Source organism: Pristiophorus japonicus, chromosome 1, assembly GCF_044704955.1.
Source record: "Pristiophorus japonicus isolate sPriJap1 chromosome 1, sPriJap1.hap1, whole genome shotgun sequence".
Lineage (NCBI taxonomy): Eukaryota > Metazoa > Chordata > Chondrichthyes > Pristiophoridae > Pristiophorus > Pristiophorus japonicus.
Window position 1 is genome coordinate 267224765 of NC_091977.1, and position 24597 is coordinate 267249361.

At 55.8% G+C, this 24597-nt stretch overlaps 2 protein-coding genes across 5 annotated transcripts in view; one reads left to right on the plus strand and one right to left on the minus strand.

Annotated features, from left to right (window-relative positions):
- Window positions 1–24597, minus strand: part of LOC139270369 (lysine-specific demethylase 4C-like) — a 632979-nt gene that overhangs the window by 296252 nt on the left and 312130 nt on the right. The window lies entirely within an intron of this gene.
- Window positions 8116–22869, plus strand: LOC139261281 (octapeptide-repeat protein T2-like). Its single transcript, XM_070877061.1, has 4 exons — window positions 8116–8223; window positions 8632–8769; window positions 10708–10875; window positions 22699–22869. Exons 1-4 carry the CDS (start codon window positions 8116–8118, stop codon window positions 22867–22869), a joined length of 585 nt encoding a protein of 194 aa, XP_070733162.1.

Below are 24597 nucleotides of genomic sequence, written 5' to 3' on the forward strand. Positions count from 1 at the left end.
AGAGTGAGAGAGAGGAGAGAGGAGGAGAGAGTTCGGAGAGCGAGAAAGCGAGAGATGGAGAGTGCGCGCGAGAGAGACGGAGAGCGCGAAAGAGACGGAGAGGGCGAAAGAGACGGAGAGAGCGAAAGAGACGGTGAGAGCGAAAGAGACGGAGAGCGCGAAAGAGACGGAGAGCGCGAAAGAGACGGAGAGCGCGAAAGAGACGGAGAGCGCGAAAGAGACGGAGAGGGCGAAAGAGACGGAGAGGGCGAAAGAGACGGAGAGGGCGAAAGAGACGGAGAGGGCGAAAGAGACGGAGAGGGCGAAAGAGACGGAGAGGGCGAAAGAGACGGAGAGGGCGAAAGAGACGGAGAGGGCGAAAGAGACGGAGAGGGCGAAAGAGACGGAGAGGGCGAAAGAGACGGAGAGGGCGAAAGAGACGGAGAGGGCGAAAGAGACGGAGAGGGCGAAAGAGACGGAGAGAGAGAGAGTGAGGGATAGAGAGCGAGAGAGATGGAGAGGGATAGAGAGCGAGCGAGAGTGAGGGATAGAGGGGGAGGGAGAGCGAGCATGAGGGAGGGAGAGCGAGGGAGAGACGGAGGGAGAGAGAGCGAGAGCGAGGGAGGGAGAGCGAGAGCGAGGGAGGGAGAGCGAGAGCGAGGGAGGGAGAACGAGAGCGAGGGAGGGAGAACGAGAGCGAGGGAGGGAGAACGAGAGCGAGGGAGGGAGAACGAGAGCGAGGGAGGGAGAACGAGAGCGAGGGAGGGAGAACGAGAGCGAGGGAGGGAGAACGAGAGCGAGGGAGGGAGAACGAGAGCGAGGGAGGGAGAACGAGAGCGAGGGAGGGAGAACGAGAGCGAGGGAGGGAGAACGAGAGCGAGGGAGGGAGAACGAGAGCGAGGGAGGGAGAACGAGAGCGAGGGAGGGAGAACGAGAGCGAGGGAGGGAGAACGAGAGCGAGGGAGGGAGAACGAGAGCGAGGGAGGGAGAACGAGAGCGAGGGAGGGAGAACGAGAGCGAGGGAGGGAGAACGAGAGCGAGGGAGGGAGAACGAGAGCGAGGGAGGGAGAACGAGAGCGAGGGAGGGAGAACGAGAGCGAGGGAGGGAGAACGAGAGCGAGGGAGGGAGAACGAGAGCGAGGGAGGGAGAACGAGAGCGAGGGAGGGAGAACGAGAGCGAGGGAGGGAGAACGAGAGCGAGGGAGGGAGAACGAGAGCGAGGGAGGGAGAACGAGAGCGAGGGAGGGAGAACGAGAGCGAGGGAGGGAGAACGAGAGCGAGGGAGGGAGTACGAGAGCGAGCTGGAGGGAGGGAGAGAGAGCGAGCGGGAGGGAGGGAGAGAGAGCGAGCGAGCGAGCGAGCGAGCGAGCGAGAAGGGAGAGCGAGCGAGAGGGAGAGCGAGCGAGAGGGAGAGTGAGGAAGAGTGAGCGAACGAGGGAGGGAGAGCGAACGAGCAAGAGGGAGAGACGGAGGGAGCGAGAGAGAGAGATGGAGGGAGCAAGAGAGAGACGGAGGGAGCGAAATAGACGAAGGGAGCGAGAGAGAGAGCGACGGAGGGAGCGAGAGAGAGAGACGCGGAGGGAGCGAGAGAGAGAGAGAGACGGAGGGAGCGAGAGAGAGAGAGAGACGGAGGGAGCGAGAGAGAGAGAGAGACGGAGGAAGCGAGAGAGAGAGACGGAGGGAGCGAGAGAGAGAGACACTGAGGGAGCGAGAGAGAGAGAGACACTGAGGGAGCGAGAGAGAGAGACACTGAGGGAGCGAGAGAGAGAGACGGAGGGAGAGAGACGGAGGGAGCGATGGAGCGAGACGGAGGGAGCGATGGAGCGAGACGGAGGGAGCGATGGAGCGAGACGGAGGGAGCGATGGAGCGAGACGGAGGGAGCGATGGAGCGAGACGGAGGGAGCGATGGAGCGAGACGGAGGGAGCGATGGAGCGAGACGGAGGGAGCGATGGAGCGAGACGGAGGGAGCGATGGAGCGAGACGGAGGGAGCGATGGAGCGAGACGGAGGGAGCGATGGAGAGAGACGGAGGGAGCGATGGAGAGAGACGGAGGGAGCGATGGAGAGAGACGGAGGGAGCGATGGAGAGAGACGGAGGGAGCGATGGAGAGAGACGGAGGGAGCGATGGAGAGAGACGGAGGGAGCGATGGAGAGAGACGGAGGGAGCGATGGAGAGAGACGGAGGGAGCGATGGAGAGAGACGGAGGGAGCGATGGAGAGAGACGGAGGGAGCGATGGAGAGAGACGGAGGGAGCGATGGAGAGAGACGGAGGGAGCGATGGAGAGAGACGGAGGGAGCGATGGAGAGAGACGGAGGGAGCGATGGAGAGAGACGGAGGGAGCGATGGAGAGACGGAGGGAGCGATGGAGAGACGGAGGGAGCGATGGAGAGAGACGGAGGGAGAGCGAGAGAGAGATGGAGGGAGAGCGAGAGAGAGACGGAGGGAGAGCGAGAGAGAGACGGAGGGAGAGCGAGAGAGAGACGGAGAGAGAGCGAGAGAGACGGTGGGAGCGAGAGTGAGACGCAGGGAGCGAGAGTGAGACGCAGGGAGCGAGAGTGAGACGCAGGGAGCAAGAGAGAGACACGGAGAGAGACGGAGGGAGCGAAAGAGAGAGAGACGGAGGGAGAGCGAGCTAGACAGTCGGAGGGAGAACGATGGAGCGAGACGGAGGAAGAACAATGGGGAGAGATGGAGGGAGAACGATTGAGAGAAACGGAGGGAGCGAGAGAAACGGAGGGAGCGAGAGAAACGGAGGGAGCGAGAGAAACGGAGGGAGCGAGAGAAACGGAGGGAGCGAGAGAAACAGAGGGAGCGAGAGAAACAGAGGGAGCGAGAGAAACAGAGGGAGCGAGAGAAACAGAGGGAGCGAGAGAAACAGAGGGAGCGAGGAGAGCAGGGAGAGAGGAGCGAGAGAGACGGAGAAAGAGCGAGCGCGAGCGACGGAGAGACAGCAAGAGAGCGAAAGAGACGGAGAGCGAGAGAGATGGAGAGAGAGCGAGCGAGAGAGATGGAGAGCGAGCGAGAGAGATGGAGAGAGAGCGAGAGAGAGCGAGCGAGAGAGATGGAGAGAGAGAGAGCGAGAGAGATGGAGAGAGAGCGAGAGAGCCGAAGAGAAAGAGTGAGTGTGAAAGAGCGAGAGAGGGGGAGGGAGAGCGCAAGAGAGAGAGATAGCGAGAGAGATAGCGAGAGAGCGAGAGAGATAGCGAGAGAGCGAGAGGGAGGGTGAGCGAGCAAGAGGGTGGGAGGGAGAGCGAGGGAGGGAGAGGGAGAACGAGCGAGAGGGGGGAGAGCGAGCGAATGAGGGAGGAAGAGCGAGTGAGCGAGAGAGACGGATGGGGCGAGAGAGAGAGACGGATGGGGCGAGAGAGACGGATGGGGCGAGAGAGACGGATGGGGCGAGAGCGAGAGACGGAGGGAGCGAGAGCGAGAGACGGAGGGAGCGAGAGCGAGAGACGGAGGGAGCGAGAGCGAGAGACGGAGGGAGCGAGAGCGAGAGACGGAGGGAGCGAGAGCGAGAGACGGAGGGAGCGAGAGCGAGAGACGGAGGGAGCGAGAGCGAGAGACGGAGGGAGCGAGAGCGAGAGACGGAGGGAGCGAGAGCGAGAGACGGAGGGAGCGAGAGACGGAGGGAGCGAGAGGCGGAGGGAGCGAGAGACGGAGGGAGCGAGAGACGGAGGGAGCGAGAGACGGAGGGAGCGAGAGACGGAGGGAGCGAGAGACGGAGGGAGCGAGAGACGGAGGGAGCGAGAGACGGAGGGAGCGAGAGACGGAGGGAGCGAGAGACGGGGGGAGCGAGAGACGGGGGGAGCGAGAGACGGGGGGAGCGAGAGACGGGGGGAGCGAGAGACGGGGGGAGAGAGAGACGGGGGGAGAGAGAGAGAGAGACAGAGGGAGCGATGGAGAGACACGGAGGGAGAGATGGAGAAAGACGGAGGAAGAGATGGAGAGAGAGAAACGGAGAGAGCAAGAGAGAGAAACGGAGAGAGCAAGAGAGACGGAGGGAGCGAGAGCGAGAGACGGAGGGAGCGAGAGCGAGAGACGGAGGGAGCGAGAGCGAGAGACGGAGGGAGCGAGAGCGAGAGACGGAGGGAGCGAGAGCGAGAGACGGAGGGAGCGAGAGCGAGAGACGGAGGGAGCGAGAGCGAGAGACGGAGGGAGCGAGAGCGAGAGACGGAGGGAGCGAGAGCGAGAGACGGAGGGAGCGAGAGCGAGAGACGGAGGGAGCGAGAGCGAGAGACGGAGGGAGCGAGAGCGAGAGACGGAGGGAGCGAGAGCGAGAGACGGAGGGAGCGAGAGCGAGAGACGGAGGGAGCGAGAGCGAGAGACGGAGGGAGCGAGAGCGAGAGACGGAGGGAGCGAGAGCGAGAGACGGAGGGAGCGAGAGCGAGAGACGGAGGGAGCGAGAGACGGAGGGAGCGAGAGACGGAGGGAGCGAGAGACGGAGGGAGCGAGAGACGGAGGGAGCGAGAGACGGAGGGAGCGAGAGACGGAGCGAGAGACGGAGGGAGCGAGAGACGGAGGGAGCGAGAGACGGAGGGAGCGAGAGAAGGAGGGAGCGAGAGACGGAGGGAGCGAGAGACGGAGGGAGCGAGAGACGGAGGGAGCGAGAGACGGAGGGAGCGAGAGACGGAGGGAGCGAGAGACGGAGGGTGCGAGAGACGGAGGGAGCGAGAGACGGAGGGAGCGAGAGACGGAGGGAGCGAGAGACGGAGGGAGCGAGAGACGGAGGGAGCGAGAGACGGAGGGAGCGAGAGACGGAGGGAGCGATGGAGAGAGACGGAGGGAGCGATGGAGAGAGACGGAGGGAGCGATGGAGAGAGACGGAGGGAGCGATGGAGAGAGACGGAGGGAGCGATGGAGAGAGACGGAGGGAGCGATGGAGAGAGACGGAGGGAGCGATGGAGAGAGACGGAGGGAGCGATGGAGAGAGACGGAGGGAGAGCGAGAGAGAGACGGAGGGAGAGCGAAAGAGAGACGGAGGGAGAGCGAGAGAGAGACGGAGGGAGAGCGAGAGAGAGATGGAGGGAGAACGATTGAGAGAAACGGAGGGAGCGAGAGAGATGGAGGGAGCGAGAGAGAGAGAGAGAGAGACGGAGGGAGCGAGAGAAACAGAGGGAGCGAGAGAAACAGAGGGAGCGAGAGAAACAGAGGGAGCGAGAGAAACAGAGGGAGCGAGAGAAACAGAGGGAGCGAGAGAAACAGAGGGAGCGAGAGAAACAGAGGGAGCGAGAGAAACAGAGGGAGCGAGAGAAACAGAGGGAGCGAGAGAAACAGAGGGAGCGAGAGAAACAGAGGGAGCGAGAGAAACAGAGGGAGCGAGAGAAACAGAGGGAGCGAGAGAAACAGAGGGAGCGAGAGAAACAGAGGGAGCGAGAGAAACAGAGGGAGCGAGAGAAACAGAGGGAGCGAGAGAAACAGAGGGAGCGAGAGAAACAGAGGGAGCGAGAGAAACAGAGGGAGCGAGAGAAACAGAGGGAGCGAGAGAAACAGAGGGAGCGAGAGAAACAGAGGGAGCGAGAGAAACAGAGGGAGCGAGAGAAACAGAGGGAGCGAGAGAAACAGAGGGAGCGAGAGAAACAGAGGGAGCGAGAGAAACAGAGGGAGCGAGAGAAACAGAGGGAGCGAGAGAAACAGAGGGAGCGAGAGAAACAGAGGGAGCGAGAGAAACAGAGGGAGCGAGAGAGGGAGAGAAAGAGATGGGGAGAGAGAGAGAGAGAGGAGAGCGGGGAGAAAGGAGCGAGAGAGACGGAGAAAGAGCGAGCGCGAGCGACGGAGAGACAGCAAGAGAGCGAAAGAGACGGAGAGCGAGAGAGATGGAGAGAGAGCGAGCGAGAGAGATGGAGAGAGAGCGAGCGAGAGAGATGGAGAGAGAGCGAGAGAGAGCGAGCGAGAGAGATGGAGAGAGAGAGAGCGAGAGAGATGGAGAGAGAGAGAGCGAGAGAGATGGAGAGAGAGAGAGCGAGAGAGATGGAGAGAGAGAGAGCGAGAGAGCCAAAGAGAAAGAGTGAGTGTGAAAGAGCGAGAGAGGGGGAGGGAGAGCGCAAGAGAGAGAGATAGCGAGAGAGATAGCGAGAGAGCGAGAGAGATAGCGAGAGAGCGCGAAAGAGCGAGAGGGAGGGTGAGCGAGCAAGAGGGTGGGAGGGAGAGCGAGGGAGGGAGAGGGAGAACGAGCGAGCGAATGAGGGAGGAAGAGCGAGTGAGCGAGAGAGACGGATGGGGCGAGAGAGAGAGACGGATGGGGCGAGAGAGAGAGACGGATGGGGCGAGAGAGAGAGACGGATGGGGCGAGAGAGAGAGACGGATGGGGCGAGAGAGAGAGACGGATGGGGCGAGAGAGAGAGACGGATAGGGCGAGAGAGAGAGACGGATGGGGCGAGAGAGAGAGACGGATGGGGCGAGAGAGAGAGACGGATGGGGCGAGAGAGAGAGACGGATGGGGCGAGAGGCAGAGACGGATGGGGCGAGAGGCAGAGACGGATGGGGCGAGAGAGAGAGACGGATGGGGCGAGAGAGAGAGACGGATGGGGCGAGAGAGAGAGACGGATGGGGCGAGAGAGAGAGACGGATGGGGCGAGAGAGACGGATGGGGCGAGAGAGAGAGACGGATGGGGCGAGAGAGAGAGACGGATGGGGCGAGAGAGAGAGACGGATGGGGCGAGAGAGAGAGACGGATGGGGCGAGAGAGAGAGACGGATGGGGCGAGAGAGAGAGACGGATGGGGCGAGAGAGAGAGACGGATGGGGCGAGAGAGAGAGACGGATGGGGCGAGAGAGAGAGACGGATGGGGCGAGAGAGAGAGACGGATGGGGCGAGAGAGAGAGACGGATGGGGCGAGAGAGAGAGACGGATGGGGCGAGAGAGAGAGACGGATGGGGCGAGAGAGAGAGACGGATGGGGCGAGAGAGAGAGACGGATGGGGCGAGAGAGAGAGACGGATGGGGCGAGAGAGAGAGACGGATGGGGCGAGAGAGAGAGACGGATGGGGCGAGAGACAGAGACGGATGGGGCGAGAGACAGAGACGGATGGGGCGAGAGACAGAGACGGATGGGGCGAGAGACAGAGACGGATGGGGCGAGAGACAGAGACGGATGGGGCGAGAGAGAGAGACGGATGGGGCGAGAGAGAGAGACGGATGGGGCGAGAGAGAGAGACGGATGGGGCGAGAGAGAGAGACGGATGGGGCGAGAGAGAGAGACGGATGGGGCGAGAGAGAGAGACGGATGGGGCGAGAGAGAGAGACGGATGGGGCGAGAGAGAGAGACGGATGGGGCGAGAGAGAGAGACGGATGGGGCGAGAGAGAGAGACGGATGGGGCGAGAGAGAGAGACGGATGGGGCGAGAGAGAGAGACGGATGGGGCGAGAGAGAGAGACGGATGGGGCGAGAGAGAGAGACGGATGGGGCGAGAGAGAGAGACGGATGGGGCGAGAGAGAGAGACGGATGGGGCGAGAGAGAGAGACGGATGGGGCGAGAGAGAGAGACGGATGGGGCGAGAGAGAGAGACGGATGGGGCGAGAGAGAGAGACGGATGGGGCGAGAGAGAGAGACGGATGGGGCGAGAGACAGAGACGGATGGGGCGAGAGAGAGAGACGGATGGGGCGAGAGACAGAGACGTGGAGAGACAGAGACGTGGAGAGAGAGAGAGAGAGAGAGAGAGATGAAGGGTGGGAGAAAGAGAGACGGAGGGTGGGAGAAAGAGATAGAGGGAGAGCGGGCGAGAGAGACGGAGGGAGAGTGTCGGAGGGAGAGACAAAGAGGGAGAGACAAAGAGGGAGAGACAAAGAGGGAGAGGCGCGAAGGGTGGGAGAGAGAGAGAGAGAGAGAGACAGTGGGTGGGAGAAAGAGAAAGAGACGGATGATGGGAGAAGGAGAGGAGGGACAGCAAGCGACAGAGACGGAGGGAGAGTGGTGGACAGAGACGGAAGGAGAGCGAGCAAGACGGAGGGAGAGCGAGCGAGCGAGACAGAGGGAGAGCGAGCGAGAGGGAGGGAGAGGGAGAGGGAGGGAGGGAGGGAGAGGGAGGGAGGGAGGGGGAGGGCGAGCGAGGGAGGGCGAGCGAGATGGATGGAGGGAGAGCGAGCGAGACGGACGGAGGGAGAAGGAGAGAGAGACGGATAGTGGGAAAAAGAGATGGAGGGAGAGCGAGCGACAGAGACGGAGGGAGAGCGGTGGACAGAGTCGGAGGGAGAGCGAGCGAGACGGAGGGAGAGCGAGCGAGACGGAGGGAGAGAGAGCGAGACGGAGGGAGAGAGAGCGAGACGGAGGGAGAGAGAGCGAGACGGAGGGAGAGAGAGCGCGAGACGGATGGAGGGAGAGAGCGCGAGACGGATGGAGGGAGAGAGCGCGAGACGGATGGAGGGAGAGAGCGCGAGACGGATGGAGGGAGAGCGAGCGAGACGGATGGAGGGAGAGCGAGCGAGACGGATGGAGGGAGAGCGAGCGAGAAGGATGGAGGGAGAGCGAGCGAGACGGATGGAGGGAGAGCGAGCGAGACGGACGGAGGGAGAAGGAGAGAGAGACGGATAGTGGGAAAAAGAGATGGAGGGAGAGCGAGCGACAGAGACGGAGGGAGAGCGGTGGACAGAGTCAGAGGGAGAGCGAGCGAGACGGAGGGAGAGCGAGCGAGACGGAGGGAGAGCGAGCGAGACGGAGGGAGAGCGAGCGAGACGGAGGGAGAGCGAGCGAGACGGAGGGAGAGAGAGCGAGACGGAGGGAGAGCGAGCGAGACGGAGGGAGAGCGAGCGAGACGGAGGGAGAGCGAGCGAGACGGAGGGAGAGAGAGCGAGACGGAGGGAGGGAGAGAGCGCGAGACGGATGGAGGGAGAGAGCGCGAGATGGATGGAGGGAGAGAGCGCGAGACGGATGGAGGGAGAGAGCGCGAGACGGATGGAGGGAGAGCGAGCGAGACGGATGGAGGGAGAGCGAGCGAGACGGATGGAGGGAGAGCGAGCGAGACGGAGGGAGGTAGAACGAGCGAGACGGAGGGAGAGAGAGCGAGACGGAGGGAGGTAGAACGAGCGAGACGGATGGAGGGAGAGCGAGCGAGACGGATGGAGGGAGAGCGAGCGAGACGGATGGAGGGAGAGCGAGCGAGACGGATGGAGGGAGAGCGAGCGAGACGGATGGAGGTAGAGCGAGCGAGACGGATGGAGGGAGAGGGAGAGGGAGAGCGAGAGCGAGCGGGAGTGATGGAGGGAGAGTGAGCGGGAGTGATGGAGGGAGAGCGAGTGGGAATGATGCAGGGAGAGCAAGCAGGAAGGAGAGTGAGGAACAGTGAGCGAGCGAGGGAGAGAGAATGAGCGAGAGGGAGGGAGGGAGAGCGAGTGAGCAAGAGGGAGGGAGAGCGAGCAAGAGGGAGAGACGGAGGGAGCGAGAGAGGGAGAGACGGAGGGAGCGAGAGAGAGAGAGACGGAGTGAGAGAGAGAGGGAGGGAGCGAGAGAGAGAGAGAGATGGAGGGAGCGAGAGAGAGAGAGAGACGGAGGGAGCGAGAGAGAGAGACGGAGGGAGCGAGAGAGAGAGACGGAGGGAGCGAGAGAGAGAGACGGAGGGAGAGAGAGAGAGAGACGGAGGGAGAGAGAGAGAGAGACGGAGGGAGAGAGAGAGAGACGGAGGGAGAGAGAGAGAGATGGAGGGAGCGAGAGAGAGAGAGAGAGAGATGGAGGGAGCAAGAGAGAGAGACGGAGGGAGCAAGAGAGAGACGGAGGGAGCAAGAGAGAGAGAGACGGAGGGAGCAAGATAGAGAGATGGAGGGAGCGAGAGAAATAGAGGGAGCGAGAGAAACAGAGGGAGCGAGAGAGGGAGAGAAAGAGATGGGGAGAGAGAGAGATGGGGAGAGAGAGAGATGGGGAGAGAGAGAGGAGAGCGGAGAGAGAGGAGCGAGAGAGACGGAGAAAGAGCGAGCGCGAGCGATGGAGAGACAGCAAGAGAGCGAAAGAGACGGAGAGCGAGAGAGATGGAGAGAGAGCGAGCGAGAGAGATGGAGAGAGAGCGAGAGAGAGCGAGAGAGAGCGAGAGAGAGCGAGAGGGAGAGTGAGCGAGCAAGAGGGTGGGAGAGTTAGCAGGTGGGAGGGAGAGCGAGGAGGGAGAGTGAGCGGGAGGGAGAGTGAGCGGGAGGGAGAGCGACGGAGGGAGAGTGAGCAAGCCAGAGGGAGAACGAGCGAGAGGGGGGAGAGCGAGCGAACGAGGGAGGAAGAGCGAGTGAGCGAGAGAGACGGATGGGGCGAGAGAGAGAGACGGATGGGGCGAGAGAGAGAGACGGATGGGACGAGAGAGAGAGACGGATGGGACGAGAGAGAGAGACGGATGGGGCGAGAGAGAGAGACGGATGGGGCGAGAGAGGCGGAGGGAGGGCGAGAGAGGCGGAGGGAGCGAGAGAGAGAGGTGGAGGGAGCGAGAGACAGAGTCGTGGAGGGAGAGAGAGAGAGAGAGAGAGATGGAGGATGGGAGAGAGAGAGATGGAGAGATGGAGGGTGGGAGAAAGAGATAGAGGGAGAGCGGGCAAGAGAGACGGAGGGAGAGAGTCAGAGGGAGAGGGAGAGGGAAGGAGAGATAGAGAGAAAGAGAGATGGAAAGAGAGAGAGATAGAGAGAGAGAGAGACAGAGGGAGAGACAAAGAGGGAGAGGCGCGAAGGATGGGAGAGAGAGAGAGAGAGAGAGAGAGAGAGAGAGAGAGAGAGAGACAGTGGGTGGGAGAAAGAGAAAGAGACGGATGGTGGGAGAAGGAGATGGAGGGACAGCAAGCGACAGAGACGGAGGGAGAGCGGTGGACAGAGACGGAAGGAGAGCGGTGGACAGAGACGGAAAGAGAGCGAGCAAGACGGAGTGAGAGCGAGCGAGCGAGACAGAGGGAGAGCGAGCGGGAGGGAGCGAGACGGATGGAGGGAGAGCGAGCGAGACGGATGGAGGGAGAAGGAGAGAGAGACGGATAGTGGGAGAAAGAGATGGAGGGAGAGCGAGCGACAGAGACTGAGGGAGAGCGGTGGACAGAGAAAGAGGGAGAGCGGTGGACAGAGAAAGAGGGAGAGCGAGCGAGACGGATGGGGGGAGAGCGAGCGAGACGGATGGGGGGAGAGCGAGCGAGACGGATGGGGGGAGAGCGAGCGAGACGGATGGGGGGAGAGCGAGCGAGACGGATGGGGGGAGAGCGAGCGAGACGGAGGGAGAGCGAGACGGACGGAGGGAGAGAGAGCGAGCAAGACGGAGGGAGAGCGAGCAAGACGGAGGGAGAGCGAGCAAGACGGAGGGAGAGAGAGTGAGACGGATGGAGGGAGAGCGAGCGAGACGGATGGAGGGAGAGCGAGCGAGACGGATGGAGGGAGAGCGAGCGAGACGGATGGAGGGAGAGCGAGCAGGAGTGATGGAGGGAGAGTGAGCGGGAGTGATGGAGGGAGAGCGAGTGGGAGTGATGGAGGGAGAGCAAGCGGGAAGGAGAGTGAGGAACAGTGAGCGAGCGAGCGAGGGAGAGAGAATGAGCGAGAGGGAGGGAGAGCGAGCGAGGGAGGGAGAGTGAGCGAGGGAGGGCGAGCGAGGGAGGGCGAGCGAGGGAGGGCGAGCGAGGGAGGGCGAGCGAGGGAGCAAGAGGGAGGGAGAGCGAGTGAGCAAGAGGGAGGGAGAGCGAGTGAGCAAGAGGGAGGGAGAGCGAGCCGAGCAAGAGGGAGAGACGGAGGGAGCGAGAGAGAGAGAGACGGAGAGAGAGACGGAGAGAGAGACGGAGCGAGAGAGAGACGGAGGGAGCGAGAGAGAGAGAGAGGTGGAGGGAGCGAGAGAGAGACGGAGGGAGCGAGAGAGAGAGACACAGAGGGAGCGAGAGGGAGAGACGGAGGGAGCGAGAGAGAGATGGAGGGAGCGAGAGAGACACAGAGGGAGCGAGAGAGAGAGACGGAGGGAGCGAGAGAGAGACGGAGGGAGCGAGAGAGAGACGGAGGGAGCGAGAGAGAGACGGAGGGAGCGAGAGAGAGACGGAGGGAGCGAGAGAGAGACGGAGGGAGCGAGAGAGAGACGGAGGGAGCGAGAGAGAGAGAGATGGAGGGAGCAAGAGAGAGAGACGGAGGGAGCAAGAGAGAGAGACGGAGGGAGGGAGAGAGAGACGGAGGGAGGGAGGGAGAGACGGAGGGAGGGAGGGAGAGACGGAGGGAGGGAGAGAGAGACGGAGGGAGAGAGTCGGAGGGAGAGAGTCGGAGGGAGAGGGAGAGGGAAGGAGAGAGATGGAAAGAGAGAGAGATAGAGAGAAAGATAGAGAGAGAGAGACGGAGGGAGAGACAAAGAGGGAGAGGCGCGAAGGATGGGAGAGAGAGAGAGAGAGAGAGAGAGACAGTGGGTGGGAGAAAGAGAAAGAGACGGGTGGTGGGAGAAGGAGATGGAGGGACAGCAAGCGACAGAGACGGAGGGAGAGCGGTTGACAGAGACGGAGGGAGAGCGGTTGACAGAGACGGAAGGAGAGCGAGCAAGACGGAGGGAGAGTGAGCGAGCGAGACAGAGGGAGAGCGAGTGAGCAAGAGGGAGGGAGAGCGAGCGAGAGGGAGCGAGACGGATGGAGGGAGAGCGAGCGAGACGGATGGAGGGAGAAGGAGAGAGACACGGATAGTGGGAGAAAGAGATGGAGGGAGAGCGAGCGACAGAGACTGAGGGAGAGCAGTGGACAGAGTCAGAGGGAGAGCAAGCGAGACGGAGGGAGAGCGAGCGAGACGGAGGGAGAACGAGAGAGACGTGGAGGGAGAGAGAGAGACGGAGGGAACGAGAGAGAGAGACGGAGGGAGCGAGAGAGACGGAGGGAGCGAGAGAGACGGAGGGAGCGAGAGAGAGAGACGGAGGGAGCGAGAGAGAGAGACGGAGGGAGCGAGAGAGAGAGACAGAGGGAGCGAGAGAGACGGAGCGAGTGAAAGAGAAACGGAAGGAGAGAAACGGAGGGAGAGAACGGAGAGAGAAACGTAGGGAAAGGGCGAGGGAGACGGAGGGAGAGGGCGAGAGAGACGGAGGGAGAGGGCGAGAGAGACGGAGGGAGAGGGCGAGAGAGACGGAGGGAGAGGGCGAGAGAGACGGAGGGAGAGGGCGAGAGAGACGGAGGGAGAGGGCGAGAGAGACGGAGGGAGAGGGCGAGAGAGACGGAGGGAGAGGGCGAGAGAGACGGAGGGAGAGGGCGAGAGAGACGGAGGGAGAGGGCGAGAGAGACGGAGGGAGAGGGCGAGAGAGACGGAGGGAGAGGGCGAGAGAGACGGAGGGAGAGGGCGAGAGAGACGGAGGGAGAGGGCGAGAGAGACGGAGGGAGAGGGCGAGAGAGACGGAGGGAGAGGGCGAGAGAGACGGAGGGAGAGGGCGAGAGAGACGGAGGGAGAGGGCAAGAGAGACGTAGAGAGAGACGTAGAGAGACAGAGGCAGAGGGAGAGGGAGAGAGACAGACACAGACAGAGAGAGAGAGAGAGAGAGAGAGAGAGAGAGAGAGAGAGAGAGAGACGGAGAGAGAAAGAGACCAAGAGAGAAAGAGACCGAGAGAGAAAGAGACCGAGAGAGTGTTACGTTCAGAATAACTCCACAAGACTGTATATGTTAATCTCAAACTGTTGTGACCTTGGTCTCTTTATTGTAACTTCAGAGTGAGGTGGCAGCATGGTAGACTGCCTTTAAAACCTGCTCGCCCAGGGTGTGCAGGTGACCCTTGGGTCTCCCAGAGGTGCGCCCCCTGGTGTCAAGTCTTACACATTGGTAATGTTGACAGACATTACATCATTCGCCCCCAAAGTCTCATGTACGTTATTTGCAGTAATAAATACAAGTAGTAATCTCAGGATTGCTACCAATGCCATGTGTTAGTCAGAGTGGGAATCGCAGGATGACTCAGATGAATAAGTTGCTTGAGCAGTGGTGCAGCAGGGAGGGATTCAAATTCCTGGGGCATTGGAACCGGTTCTGGGGGAGGTGTTACCATGTACAAACCGGATGGTCTGCACCTGGGCAGGACCGGAACCAATGTCCGAGGCGGAGTGTTTGCTAGTGCTGTTGGGGAGGAGTTAAACTAATATGGCAGGGGGATGGGAACCGATGCAGGGAGACAGAGGGAAATAAAATGGAGTCAGAAGCAAAAGATAGAAAGGAGAATAGTAAAAGTGGAGGGCAGAGAAACCCAAGGCAAAAAACAAAAAGGGCCACATTATAGCAAAATTCTAAAGGGGCAAAGTGTGTTAAAAAGACAAGCCTGAAGGCTCTGCGCCTCAATGCGAGGAGTATTCGGAATAAGGTGGATGAATTAACTGCGCAGATAGCAGTTAATGGGTATGATGTCATTGGCATCACAGAGACATGGCTCCAGGGTGACCAAGGCTGGGAACTCAACATCCAGGGGTATTCAACATTTAGGAAGGATAGACAGAAAGGAAAAGGAGGCGGGGTGGCATTGCTGGTTAAAGAGGAAATTATTGCAATAGAAAGGAGGGTTATTAGTCCAGATGATGTGGAATCGGTATGGGTGGAGCTGAGGAATTCCAAAGGGCAGAAAACGCTAGTGGGAGTTGTACACAGACCACCAAACAGTAGTAGTGAGGTTGGGGACAGCATCAAACAAGAAATAAGGGATGTGTGCAATAAAGGTACAGCAGTTATCATGGGCGACTTTAATCTACATATTGATTGGGCTAACCAAACTGGTAGCAATGCAGTAGAGGAGGATTTCCTGAAGTGTATTAGGGATGGTTTTCTGGACCAATATGTCGAGGAACCAACTGGAGAGCTGGCCATCCTAGACTGGGTGATGTGTAATGAGAAGGGACTAATTAGCAATCTTTTTGGGGAGGAGTGATCATAATATTGTAGAATTCTTTATTAAGATGGAGAGTGACACAGTTAATTCGGAAACTAGGGTTCTGAACTTTAGGAAAGGTAACTTCAACGGTATGAGGCGCGAATTGGCTAGAATAGACTGGCAAAGGATACTTAAAGGATTGACGGTGGATAAGCAATGGCAAACATTTAAAGATCACATGGATGAACTTCAGCAATTGTACATCCATGTCTGGAGTAAAGATAAAATGGGGAAGGTGACTCAACCATGGATAATAAGGGAAATTAAGGATCGCATTAAAGCCAAGGAAGAGGCATATAATTTGGCTAGAAAAAGCAACAAACCTGAGGACTCGGAGAAATTTAGAATTCAACAGAGGAAGACTAAGGGTTTAATGAAGAGGGGAAAAATAGAGTATGAGAGGAAGCTTGCAGGAAACATAAAAACTGACTGCAAAAGCTTCTATAAATATGTGAAGAGAAAAAGATTAGTGAAGACAAACGTAGGTCCCTTGCAGTCGGATTCAGGTATATTTATAATGGGGAATAAAGAAATGGCAGACCAATTGAACAAATACTTCGGTTCTGTCTTCACGAAGGAAGACACAAATAACCTTCCGATTGTACTAGGGGACAGTAGGTCCAGTGAGAAGGAGGAACTGAAGGTTATCCTTATTAGGCAGGAAATTGATGGGATTGAAGGCTGATAAATCCCTGGGGCCTGATAGTCTGCATCCCAGAGTACTTAAGGAAGTGGCCCCAGAAATAGTGGATGCATTGGTGATCATTTTCCAGCAGTCTATCGACTCTGGATCAGTTTCTATGGACTGGAGGGTAGCTAATGTAACACCACTTTTTAAAAAAGGAGGGAGAGAGAAAACGGGTAATTATAGACCGGTTAGCCTGACATCAGTAGTGGGTAAAATGTTGGAATCAATCATTAAGGTTGAAATAGCAGCGCATTTGGAAAGCAGTGACAGGATCGGACCAAATCAGCATGCATTTATGAAAGGGAAATCCTGCTTGACGAATCTTCTGGAATTTTTTGAGGATGTAACTCGCAAAGTGGATAAGGGAGAACCAGTGGATGTGGTGTGTTTGGACTTTAAAAGGGCTTTTGACAAGGTCCCGCACAGGAGTGTGCAAAATCAAAGCACATGGTATTGGGGGTAATGTACTGACGTGGATAGAGAACTGGTTGGCAGACAGGAAGCAGAGATTCGGGATAAACGGGTCCTTTGAAGAATGGCAGGCAGTGACTAGTGGAGTACCGCAGGGCTCAGTGCTGGGACCCCAGCTCTTTACAATATACATTAACGATTTAGATGAAGGAATTGAGTGTAATATCTCCAAGTTTGCGGATGACACTAAACTGGGTGGTGGTGTGAGCTGTGAGGAGGACGCTAAGAGGCTGTAGGGTGACTTGGACAGGTTAGGTGAGTGGGCAAATGCATGGCAGATGCAGTATAATGTGGATAAATGTGAGGTTATCCATTTTGGGGGCAAAAACACGAAGGTAGAATATTATCTGGATGGCGGCAGATTAGGAAAAGGGGAGGTGCAATGAGACCTGGGTGTCATGGTTCATCGGTCACTGAAAGTGGGTATGCAGGTACAGCAGGCGGTGAAGAAGGCAAATGGTATGTTGGCCTTCATAGCTAGGGGATTTGAGTATAGGAGCAGGGAGGTCTTACTTCAGTTGTACAGGGCCTTAGTGAGGCCTCACCTGGAATATTGTGTACAGTTTTGGTCTCCTAATCTGAGGAAGGACGTTCTTGCTATTGAGGGAGTGCAGCGAAGGTTCACCAGACTGATTCCAGGGATGGCTGGACTGTCATATGAGGAGAGACTGGATCAACTGGGCCTTTATTCACTGGAGTTTAGAAGGATGAGAGGGGATCTCATAGAAACGTATAAGATTCTGACAGGACTAGACAGGTTAGATGCAGGAAGAATGTTCCCGATGTTGATGAAGTCCAGAACCAGGGGACATAGCCTTAGGATAAGGGGTAGGCCATTTAGGACTGAGATGAGGAGAAACTTCTTTACTCAGAGAGTTGTTAACCTGTGGAATTCCCTGCCGCAGAGAGTTGTTGATGCCAGTTCATTGGATATATTCAAGAGGGAGTTAGATATGGCCCTTACGGCTAAGGGGATCAAGGGGTATGGCGAGAAAGCAGGAAAGGGGTACTGAGGGAAAGATCAGCCATGATCTTATTGAATGGTGGTGCAGGCTCGAAGGGCCGAATGGCCTACTCCTGCACCTATTTTCTATGTTTCTATTTACAAGTTGAGCCGATCCGGGGATCTGCGTTTCCGGGTTGATCGCCTGAGCTGAAATCCTGGCATGGGTGAGTCGGTCAGATCATTGCTGCGCTGCGGTGTGGCTGATCTCGATTGGATTATCGTGCATGGTGGGTTCATCTTCGTGGTTGACCGAGAGGTCGATTGCTGGTTGGGTGTGTGTGGATCAATGATGGTAATGTCCTCTTCAAACTGTTCTTGTTTGTCAGTGAACCGCAGTTGAGTCTGATTCAAGTGACTTCTGCACGTTTGTCCGTTCAGAAGTTTGACAACAAACACTCTATTCCCCTCCTTGGCTAACACAGTGCCAGCAACACATTTGGGACCACGACCATAATGAAGAACATACACAGGGTCATTGACTTCAATGTCGCGTGATACAGCCACGCAATCGTGCTACACGTTATGCAGTTTCGCCGGGTTTCTACATGATCATTGAGATCCAGGTGGACTAAGAAGAGTCTGGTTTTGAGTGCTCTCTTCATTAGCAATTCTGCAGGGGGAATCCTGGTAAGCGAGTGGGTCGCGTCTGATAGCTGAGCAGAATCCGAGATAGCCGGGTCTGCAGGGAACCGTCTGTCATGCGTTTCAAGCTCTGCTTGATGGTTTGGACTGCCCGTTTCGCTTGACCATTGGATGCAGGCTTAAACGGCGCAGACCTGACATGCTTGATGCCATTGCGGGTCATGAACTCATTGAATTCCGAGCATGGTCCATTGTCACTAACAAGGACGTCGGGCAAATCATGGGTGGCGAACATGGCCCGGAGGCTTTCAATGGTGGCAGTGGACGTACATGATGACATATTGTACATTCAATCCATTTAGAGTAAGCGTCCACTGCTTCTTGGAACATCTTTCCTAGAAAGGGGCCAGCGAAATCTATGTGGACCCTTGACCACGGTTTGGAGGGCCATAACCACAGACTCAGTGGGGCCTCCCTTGGTGCATTGTTCAACTGCGAGCAAGGGTTGCATTGGTGTACGCATGACTCCAATTCTGAGTCAATGCCGGGCCACCAAACGTGCGACCTGGCGATAGCCTTCATCATGACTATGCCTGGGTGGGTACGGTGAAGGTTGCGTATAAACATTTCCCTGCTTTTTTTGGCAAAATTACACGATTCCCCCATAGGAGACAGTCCGAATGGATGGATATTTTGTCCTTGTGTCAGTGAAACGGCTTAATTTCATCTTGCATTTCCCCTGGGACCACCGACCAGCTCCCATTGAGGACACAGCTTTTTACTCGTGATAGCACCGGGTCCTGGCTAGTCCAGGTCCTGATCTGGCGAGCCGTGATGGGTGACTCCTCGCTTTCAAAAACATCCAATTCAAGGAGCAAGTCTGTGGGTTGCGCTATTTTCACCCCAGTGGTGGGAAATGGTAGCTGACTGAGGGCATCTGCACAGTTCTCAGTGCCTGGTCTGTAGCGGATTACATAATCATACGCAGATAATGTTAGTGCCCATCTTTGGATGCAGGACGAAGCACTGGTGTTAACATCTTTGATTTCTGAAACAACGAAATGAGCGGCTTGTGGTCGGTTTCGAGCTCGAACAGGAGCCCGGTTGCAGTTTGTCTGACCCATTGGCTTGCTGGTGCATTTTTTTTAACCCCATATACTATTACTAATGCTTCTTTTTCAACCATACGGTTGGCTTGTTCAGCCTTAAGATATGCTTCTGGACGCATATGCAACCGGTTGCAGTTTGTCTGACCCATTGGCTTGCTGTAACACACAACCGACCCCGTACGAAGATGCATCACAAGCTAGTACTAAACGTTTACACGGGTCATACAATACAAGTAACTTGTTGGAACATATCAGGTTTCTGGCCTTGTTAAAGGCTGTCTCTTAAGCTTTACCCCAAACCCAGTCGTCACTCTTGCGTAGCAATAAATGCAATGGTTCCAGCAAAGTGCTCAACCCCGGTAGAAAATTACCAAAATAGTTGAGGAGTCCCAGGAATGAATGCAGCTCCGTCACATTCTGTGGTCTGAGTGCATTCTTGATAGCCTCCGTCTTGGAGTCCGTGGGTCTGATGCCGTTCGTCGCAATCTTTCTCCCCAGAAATTCGACCTCTGGTGCCAGGAAAACACACATGGAGCATTTCAACCTGAGTCCCACTCTGTCCAGTCGCTTGAGAACCTCTTCCAGGTTGTGCAAGTGTTCGGTGGTGTTGCGGCCAGTGATCAAAATGTCGTCTTGGAACACCACGTTGCACGGAACCAATTTGAGCAGACTCTCAGGAAGATGGCCGCTGCCGAACGAATCCCAAAGGGGCATCTGTGGTATATGAACAGTCCTCTGAAAAAATTGACGTGCATCAACATGCACAAAGGTTCAGCCAGCTCCTGTGTCATGCAAACAGAGGTTAGATCCAGCTTGGTGAACGACTTCCCCCCTGCTAGCATTGCAAACAAGTCATCCGCTATGGGTAGTAGATACTGGTCCTGTAACGAGACTCGGTTGATCGTTACTTTGTAGTCCACGCAGATTCTGACCATCCCATCGCTCTTCAACACCGGAACAATTGGACTGACCCACTCGTTGGTATTCGACTAGCTGTATGATCCCCTCTCATTGAAGTCTGTCCAGCTCAATCTCGACTTTCTCTTGCATCATGTATGGAACCGCTCAGGCCTTGTGATGAACGGGTCGTGCATCAGGGTCTAGATGGATCTGTACTTTGGTGCCTGTGAAGTTGCCGATGCCTGGCTGGAATAACGATGGGAATTTGTTTAGCACTTGGGTGCACGAGGCGTCATCCTCCGAAGACAGTGCTTTGATGTCATCCCAGTTCCATTGGATCTTTCCTAGCCAGCTTCTGCCGAACAGCGTTGGACCATCGCCTGGTACAATCCATAGTGGTAAATCATGCACAGCTCCATTGTACGATACCTTCACTGACGCACTGTCAATGACTGGTATGAGCTCTTTGGTGTTAGTGCGCATCTTGGTGTGGATCGGACATAGTTTTGGCCTTTGTGCCCCACAGTTTCTCAAAAGACTTCTGGCTCATAACTAACTGACTCGCCCCCGTGTTCAATTCCATGGAAACTGGAATGCCGTTTATTTTGACTTTTAACATTATCGGAGGACTTTTGGTGTAGAAGGTGTGTACCCCATACACTTCCTCTTCAGCCTCGGGTTGAGTTGCCTCTCTTACTCGTTCAGCGTGATCAGCGCCGGATCAGTCATCTTCTGCCGACTCTGCCACGTGGTGAGTCGCAGCATGTCTGCACATTCGCTGGAGGTGCCCCATTGTTTCACAGCCCTTGCACACATAGTGCTTGAATTGACATTGATGGGCTCAATGATTATCCCCACAGCGCCAACACGGTGCTAATAGATTCGCATTCACGCTCCATGGCAGACTCGGAGTCATCCTAGGTCTGGCCTCTGCGGGCGTGTAGGCCCTGCCATGTACAGTTCTGCCTGCTAAAGGCGTTATTTTGTGCACAGTACTTGCTGGTGAGTTCCGATGCTGCAATGATATCTGTTTAGTGTTATCGTTCGTGGACATAAAAGCCTGGGCTATCGTGATGGCCTTGCTCAGACCTAGAGATTCGGCAGACAGCAGTTTGCGAAGAATCACCTCATGGCCAATTCCAAGCACGAAAAGCTCCGATACACTTAGCCCAAAAATCCAGCAAATATGCACGGTCCCGCAAGGCATCTTAGGTCGGCGACATAGCTCGCTACGTCCTGGCCCTCGGAGCGGAAGTGTGCATCAAAGTGATACCTGGCCATCACTCTCCTTCGGCTTGAGGTGTTCCCGAACCAGCGTGTACAACTCTTCATATGTCTTGTCTGTTGGTTTCGTCGGTGCTAGCAGATTTTTGATGAAACCATATATCGTGGACCTGCAAACGGTCCGGAGAATCGCCCTGCGCTTGATCGCGATTTCTGCCTTTTTCAGCTCGTTGGCCACGAAGTACTGGTCAAGACGCTCAACGAAGGTTTCTCAATCATCACCCTCAACAAATCTCTCAAGAATAACAATGGCAGCCATAACTGCGTGAAAGTTCGTGATCTGTTCCTCGTCGCCAATTGTTACGTTCAGAATAACTCCACAAGACTGTATATCTTCAGCTCAAACTGTTGCGACCTTGGTCTCTTTATTGTAACTCCAGAGTGAGGAGGCAGCATTGTAGACTGCCTTTTATACCTGCTTCCCCAGGGTGTGCAGGTGACCCTTGGGGCAAGTCTTACACATTGGTAATGTTTACATACATAAGAAAGAAAGAGACGGAGGAAGAGGAGGAGATGGAGGAGGAGACGGAGGAGGAGGAGGAGACGAAGGAGGAGGAGACGGGGGGGGGGGAGACGGATGGGGGGGAGGCAGATAGCGAAGGAGACGGCGAGCGAAGGAGACTGCGGGAGTAGGAGACGGCGGGAGGAGAAAGAGAGAGAAGGAGAAAGAGACGGAGACGGTGGGAGAAGGAGACGGCGGGAGAAGGAGACGGCGGGAGGAGGAGAAAAAGACGGAGACGGAGCGAGAAGGAGACGGCGGGAGAAGGAGACGGCGGGAGAAGGAGAAAGAGATGGAGACGGAGAGAGAGAGAGGGAGGGAGGGGGAGGGAGGGAGGGAGGGGGAGGGAGAGAGGGGGAGGGAGGGAGGAAGAGAGAAAGGGAGGGAGGGAGAAAGAGAGCGAGGGAGGGAGAAAGAGATCATTCATGAATGTGTAAAGAGCAAAGGACACAACACCGATCCCACTTTAAGACAAAACTGCATTTTTATGCCTGCATCGAATTCACAACAAACTGCGGGGTTGCAGCGAAGAGAAAGAAAATAAAGCGACGCAACACAGATGCCGGGAATTTCTTGGGAGTTTTCCCGATCAGCCGCTGAAATTCCCAGCAACAGTCTACGGAAAACTGCTGGAAAGTCAGCGCTGGAGTAAGTAGACTTGTGGTGAAAGACATTGGCCCAGATTTTGCTGTAACAACAACAGTGAGACGATCAGCGTTATTATGGGATAGATTGAACAGCAACTTCTGCCTTCCACACATGCGCAGTTCAACGCAGAAATCCAGAATTTGCTGTCAGGAGATACTCTGCTCCTCCACATGGTGCGCTGTTGCCGTCCTCACCAACAGACTCGGCACTGAAATGACGGGAACGGCATGAACTTGCTGTACTTGCCCACTAGTTCCGCACTAAAAACAGCTGAAAAATTTAGGGCTGGTGCATTCAGAAATAAGTAAGCTTTTAACGGCGTGATGAGTAATAATTACTGCTGAACAATCTCTCTGGTCCTAAAAAATTAATTTTACAAGTATGGAGTCTCATTTCATAAGAAGAAAATTAATGTTGGCGAGTCAAAAAAAAATGTAAGTGTTTTTTAAAAACGTTTTCTGTCTCTTTTCTCTCTCGTTTCATCCCATCTGTATTTCCCAATTTTTACTTTGCTTACTGTACATCATTTAAATCCAATTTATATTTCTTGCTTTAAACTTCCTGGTTTAGACTCAGCATGTATCAGTGAGGATTCTTCATTCCGATTGGTTGAAGAGCCTCGCTGGTTCTTTTCCTGTTCACAGATGCCACAGATTCCCTGTAGACAGTGCCGTGCTGCAACAAATGCCCAATGACAGCAAGTCTCCACTCTAAAGCCAGTCAAATCTTTGTAGACAGTTGTCAGCAAGGTAAACGGCGAGCGCCATTCCTTCGCCACTGACCGCAAAATCAAGGCCTATATACCATTCACTACTGAAGAAGCAGAGTCAACCATCAAAGGTCTAAGAAATTACTCCAGTGACTATGGAGAATTGTTCTGTTCTGAATGTATCTTCACTTGTTAAAGTTATTGTTAATAGCATTTAGCATTTCAATTTGGAGCCTAAAGTTAACTCACGGAATAAAGAGTGCCTGTTAAACTAGAACTAGAATCTGAGAGTCCCTTGAAATTAAAGATGTTGCAACTTCTGGATTGTAGTCGATCTGGTTATGGCGAGAGCAGAGAAACCACTTGCAGTGTGGCACATTGAAGTACCCTAAACCCGTTCACAGATATACACGACAGTAAGGAACTATGGGGTCAAGTTTCGGCCGGAGTTGCTCCTATTTTTTTGGAGCAACTAGTTTAGAATGGAGCATCTTAGAAATTGCAATTCTCGGCATTTAGTTTGCTCCAGTTCTAGTCAGTTAGAACCGTTTCATTTTAGAACAGATTTTTTTTCCAAAAGGGGGCGTGTCCGGCCACTTACGCCTGTTTTGCAAGTTTAGGCAGCGAAAACTTACTCCAAACTAACTTAGAATGGAGTAAGTGTAGATTTTTGTACGCTCAGAAAAACCTTGCCTACACTTAGAAATCAGGCGTAAGGTTCGAGAGATGGGGGTGGGGGGGAGGAACAGGAAGTTTACAAATATGAAACACATCACTTTTACAAATAAAGAACCATCATCAATAATAAATGATAAATAAATCAACCAATAAATCAATTTTAAAAAATTTAAAAATTAAAAATTAAAAAAATAAAACAATCAATAAATAAAAAATTAAGTTTCTACTCACCGACTGCAGCACCCGAGCCCTCCAACAGTATGCTGGGACGCCCCCCCCCACCCCTGCACCCCAGTGACTCTCTCTCTCTCTGTGTCTGTCTGTCAGTGTGTCTCTCTCGGTCTGTCAGTGTCTCTCTCTCGGTCTGTCAGTGTCTCTCTCTCGGTCTGTCAGTGTCTCTCTGTGTTTCTGACAGCGAGGGGTGGAGGGAGGGAGGGTGAGGGGAGGGAGAGGAGGGCTGAGGGAGGAGAGGGAGGGGGGAGAGGGAGGGAGAGAGGAGAGGGAGGGGGGAGAGGGAGGTGGAGGGGAGAAGAGAGCCGGAGCGGGAGCTGAAGATGAAGAGATGAAGAGGAGGGAGGCCCGAGTCTGATATTCGCCGCCCCAGTGAGCCCATTAGGAGCAGCATGCTTCGGGCCTCTCCCACACAGCCTTGGCGGCCTGGAGCTACTGCACATGCGCACACACTCTAGCGCGCATGTGCAGAGATCCCGGCAATGTTTTCAGCGCCGGGATTTGGCTCCGCCCCCGACAGCATGTGCTGCGCTGCACCTGGAACGTTCCAGCAGCGGGGAGAATACCGAGGCAAGTTTTAGGCGCGGTTTTGAACGCGGAAATCAGGCGTGGCACGCGGGGTTGCGCCGTTATAGGCACGGCCCGAAACTTTGACCCCGAAACTTTGACCCCTATAATACAGCAGTATTTGCTTATGAGCATTTGATGTAGGCGCTTCCGAAGGCAAAGGCACCAGCAGAGTATGTGTATGTATTTATGTATAAAATGGCTGCCAGAGATACTGCAAAGCATCAGGGGAACTCAACTAGCTGACCTGATCACATTCCTTGGTAACAGATACAACTGTGTTTTTCACACAGGCATACACAATTAAGCCCTAATCAGCACTTTCCGAAGACCGGACCAGATGTCTCTGTCTAATGATACATAATGGGACTCCTATAACAGGGTTAAGATAAGAAGTCCTAAGAACACACCAGACCCAAGGACAATAGATGAGGATGGGCCTGACCAC